The sequence below is a fragment of the Alligator sinensis genome, unplaced genomic scaffold, assembly GCF_000455745.1.
Source record: "Alligator sinensis unplaced genomic scaffold, ASM45574v1 scaffold553_1, whole genome shotgun sequence".
NCBI lineage: Eukaryota > Metazoa > Chordata > Crocodylia > Alligatoridae > Alligator > Alligator sinensis.
This window is the reverse complement of record NW_005842389.1, coordinates 448,366-452,673: the sequence shown is the minus strand read 5'-3', so window position 1 is coordinate 452,673 and position 4,308 is coordinate 448,366. Positions and strand designations below refer to the sequence as shown.

Genomic DNA, 4,308 nt, shown 5'->3' with positions numbered 1-4,308 from the left:
CCTGCCCCGCGTGCCCTTGGACGTGTGCCTCAAGGGTGAGCCCTGGCCCCCAACCCCCGGCCCCCCCCCCGACCTAGAGCTCCTCTGACCCTATCCACTTGTCCATCTCTCCGCAGCTCATTGGCTCAGCATCGAGGGTGTCCAGCCGGCCATCCCTGAGAACCCACCCCCCGGTGAGTCAAGGACCCAGGCATGTGAGAGAACCCCCCTTCCACTTCTCGGTACCCTCCCTACCTGCCTTGTACTGACCTAGATGCACAGATGTGGCTAACAACAGGCCCTGTTCTAGTCAGTCAACATCCCGCCTCAGAGCCAGCCGCATCAGGCCCCATTCCGCCCACCGCAGAGTTGGCTGCATCCAGGCCTCATTCTACCCAGCCTGGTGCCCACCCCAGAGCCAGCCGCACCCGTTACACCCAGATAATGTTTCACCCCAGAGCCAGCTGCATTTGTTACTCCCAGGCAAAATCCCACCCCAGAGCCAGCCTTACACCGATTTCCAATCCCCCTTCCCCCACAGCCCCCAAGGAACAGCAGAAGACCGAGGCCACAGAGCCCCTGAAGGCCGCAAAGCCGGGGCAGGACGACGATGGGGCCCTGAAGGGCAAGGGCCAGAGCGCAGCCGCCCCCGACGCCAAGGGTCAGTGCGAGGGACCCGGGAACGGGAGGCACAGCATGGGCAGGGCCTGGCTGACCCTGCCCCCTGCTCCCCAGGCAAAGAGAAGAAGGGAGGGTTGCTGGAGGGCGCGGCCCTGCGCCTGAAGCCGCGCAGCATCCACGAGCTCTCAGTGGAGCAGCAGCTTTACTACAAGGAGATCACAGAGGCCTGCGTGGGTTCCTGCGAGGCTAAGCGCGCTGTGAGTGCTCCCCCCTGGATCCCTGGACCCCGCCCCTGGGGCCCAGGACCACCCCCAGCCTGACTGTGCTCCCCCAGGAGGCCCTGCAGAGCATCGCCACAGACCCTGGGCTCTACCAGATGCTGCCACGCTTCAGCACCTTCATCTCCGAGGGGGTGAGTGCGGGCTGTTTCACCCCAAAGCTGGGTGCATTGGGCATGGGTCAGCCCAGCATCCACCCCAGAGCTGGCTGCCTTTGGGGTGGTCTGTTATATCCAGTCTGTAACACCCCAGCCCAGAGGTGGCTTCATGTCAGCTCTCTGTTATACTGTGCTGTCAACGTCTCACCCCAGAGGTGGCTGTCTTTCAGTTGTTTGTTATATTTGGCTGTTAATGTTGCACCCCAGCCAGCTGCATTAGGGGTCCCTGTTATTCCCAGCCCACAACACCCCACCTGAGAGCCAGCTGCATCTCAGCTTTCTGTTATACTGGGTTGTCATTGTTTCACCCCAGACATGGTTGTTTGAATTTCAGGTTTCTGTTCTACACAGCCCCTGATGCTGCCCCCAGAGCCAGCTGCCTTTGGGGGGCCTTGTTATACCCTGCAACACCTGTACCACAGAGCCTGCTGCATCTCAGCTCTCTGTTATACTTGGCTGTCGCTGCTTTACCCCAGAGGTGGCTGTATTTCAGCTGCTTGTTATACTTGGTTGTTAATGTTGCACCCCAGAGCCAGCCACAGTGGGGATTGGTTTACCCAGTGTCTGCCTCGGAGACAGCTGTCTTTGGCTGTCCCTGTTATCCATTCTGCAACATCCCCTCCCCCTCCCCCCCCACTCCAGAGCCACCTGCATCTCAGCACTCTGTTATACTTGGCTACCACTGATGGTCCCCAGCCCAAAACCAGCTGCCTTTGGAGGTCCCTGTTATACCCAGGCCCCAGAACCCCCACTGCACAGGTGGCTGAATCTCAGCTGCTGGTTATACTGGGCTGTTAATGCTTCACCCCATAGATGGCTGCATGTCAGGTCCCTGTTATGTGCAGCCCCTTATGCTCCTCTTCAGAGCCAACTGCCTTTGGGGGTTCTTGGTATATTCAGTCCACAACACCCCACCCCAGAGATAATTGCATTTAAGCTGCTTGTTATTACCAGCCTGAAACATGTCCCACCCCAGAGGCAGCTGCATTTCATTCTGTTATACTTGGCTGTCAGTGCTTCATCCCAGAGGTCGCTGCATTTCTGTTGCTAGTTATACCTGGCTGTTAATTTTGCACCCCAGAGCCAGCTGAATTTGTGGGGTCCTTGTTATACCCAGCCCCCACTGCCCCACCCCAGAGCTGGCAGCATGTTAACTGCCTGTTACACTTGGCTGTTAACATTCCCCCCAGAGCCAGCTGCATTTGGAGATCCCTGTTATACTTGGAGATCAATGCCTTACCCCAGAGGTGGCTGCAGCTCCCTTCCCTGCTATACCCAGCCACCAATGCCTCCCCCCAGAGATGGCTGCTGCCTCCTGGGGGAGGGGGTGGGAAGGGGCTGGCCATGCTCTGACCTCTGACCCCTGACCCCAGGTGCGGGTGAATGTGGTGCAGAACAATCTGGCGCTGCTCATCTACCTCATGCGCATGGTGAAGGCGCTGATGGACAACCCCACCCTGTACCTGGAAAAATACGTGAGCCAGACACCTGGGTTCTCTGGGGGGGTGGAGCAGGGGGGCTGGGGACCCAGATGCCTGGGTTCCCAGGCAGGGTTGGGGTCCCAGACACCTGGGTTCTTGGCAGCTTCATGAGCTGATCCCAGCCGTGATGACCTGCATCGTGAGCCGCCAACTCTGCCTGCGCCCAGATGTGGACAACCACTGGGCGCTGCGCGACTTCGCCGCCCGCCTCGTAGCTCAGGTCTGCAAGAACTTCAGCACCACCACCAACAACATCCAGTCCCGCATCACCAAGACCTTCACCAAGGTGGGCGGGGCTGGGGTGGAGTCAGGGCTGTCCACCAGTAACCTCTAGTTGGGCATCACCAAGACCTTCAAGGTGGGCGGGGCTTGTAAATGGGATAGGGCCTGAACCTAGGGGCAGGGGCAAGGCTGTCCACCAACATTCAGTCCTGCATCACCAAGACCTTCACCGAGGGGGACAGGGCTCCCCTGCCCAGACTCCTGAGTCCCTCCCTGGACACTGGGTCCCTTCCCCAGGCTCCCGGGTCCCCTACCCACCACCAACCATCCAATCCTGCATCACCAAGACCTTTTTCCAGTGGGCGGAGCCAGGAGAGGGGGCAAGGCTTCACCCCTTTCCAATCCTGCATCACTGGCCAGGGGGCGGGGCCTAGCCAATCAAACCCTCACAGGCCTGGGGGTGTGGCCTACTGGGGTGTGGCTTCCCAGGAGACTGCGCCTCCAAGCTGACTGGCCCCTCCCCCAGAGCTGGGTGGACGAGAAGACACCGTGGACGACGCGCTACGGGTCCATCGCGGGGCTGGCGGAGCTGGGCCCTGATGTGAGTGCAGGGTGGGGGGCAGGGTCAAGAGGTCAGAGGTCACAGGGGTGACAGGCCCAGCTGAGCCCCTCTAACCACCCACAGGTGATCAAGACACTGATTCTGCCGCGCCTGGCGGGTGAGGGTGAGCGTGTGCGCGCAGTGCTGGAGGGGCCAGTGCTCAGCACCATCGACCGCATCGGGGCTGACCATGTCCAGAGCCTGCTCCTGGTGCGTGAGGGTGGGGGACCTGGGGTCTGGATCCCTTCCCCAGACTCCTGGGTTCCCTGCTTGGAAACTGGGGTCCCTTGCCTGGTCTGGGTTCCCTTCCCCAGCTAACCACCTCCCCCCTCACCCCGGTTGCAGAAGCACTGTGCGCCAGTGCTGGCGAAGCTGCGGGCGCCACCAGACAACCAGGAATCCTACAAGGCTGACTACGGGCACCTTGGCGCCCTGCTCTGCTCCCACGTGGTCAAGGCCCGGGCCCAGGCTGCGCTGCAGGCCCAGCAGGTCAACCGCACCACCCTCACCATCACCCAGGTAGGGGCAGGGCACCACCTTCATCATCACCCAGGTACAAGCAGGAAATGGGGTAGGGGGTGGGGCCTAGGGGAATGGGGAGGGGACCATCCTCCCCATGCAGATGACTTTCCTGCCCTTTGGGGGTGGGGTTTGGGGAGGTGGCTGCATTAGGGGGTGGAGCCTAGAGCAGGTGAGGGGGAAAGCACCACCTTCCCCATCCCCAGTACTTTCTCTAATGGGTGGGGCTTAGGGGAGGGGCCAGACCTAAAACCAGGGCGTGGGGCTTGTTCTAGGGATCCCCCCAAATCCCCTCTGGGGGTGTGCTTGTGGAAAGGAGGCGGGGCTTAATCTTTCAAGGGGCAGGGCCAGGACATAGGGCATTGCCAGCTGCCTGACCCTGCCCCCTTCTTCAACCCGCCCCCCACCCTCTGTTTGATTTCCCGCAGCCACGGCCAACGCTGACCCTG

At 61.0% G+C, this 4,308-nt stretch overlaps 1 protein-coding gene across 1 annotated transcript; it reads left to right on the top strand.

Annotated features, from left to right (window-relative positions):
• Window positions 1–4: 4 nt before the first annotated feature.
• TAF6 (TATA-box binding protein associated factor 6) lies at window positions 5–4,308 on the top strand (the record flags this gene model as incomplete). The annotated part of the gene is made up of 11 exons (XM_025211098.1): window positions 5–35; window positions 117–173; window positions 521–640; window positions 715–857; window positions 935–1,012; window positions 2,410–2,511; window positions 2,621–2,803; window positions 3,266–3,340; window positions 3,425–3,550; window positions 3,686–3,859; window positions 4,288–4,308. Coding segments are annotated over 11 exons (1,110 nt in total), but the record flags the coding sequence as incomplete, so codon positions are not given.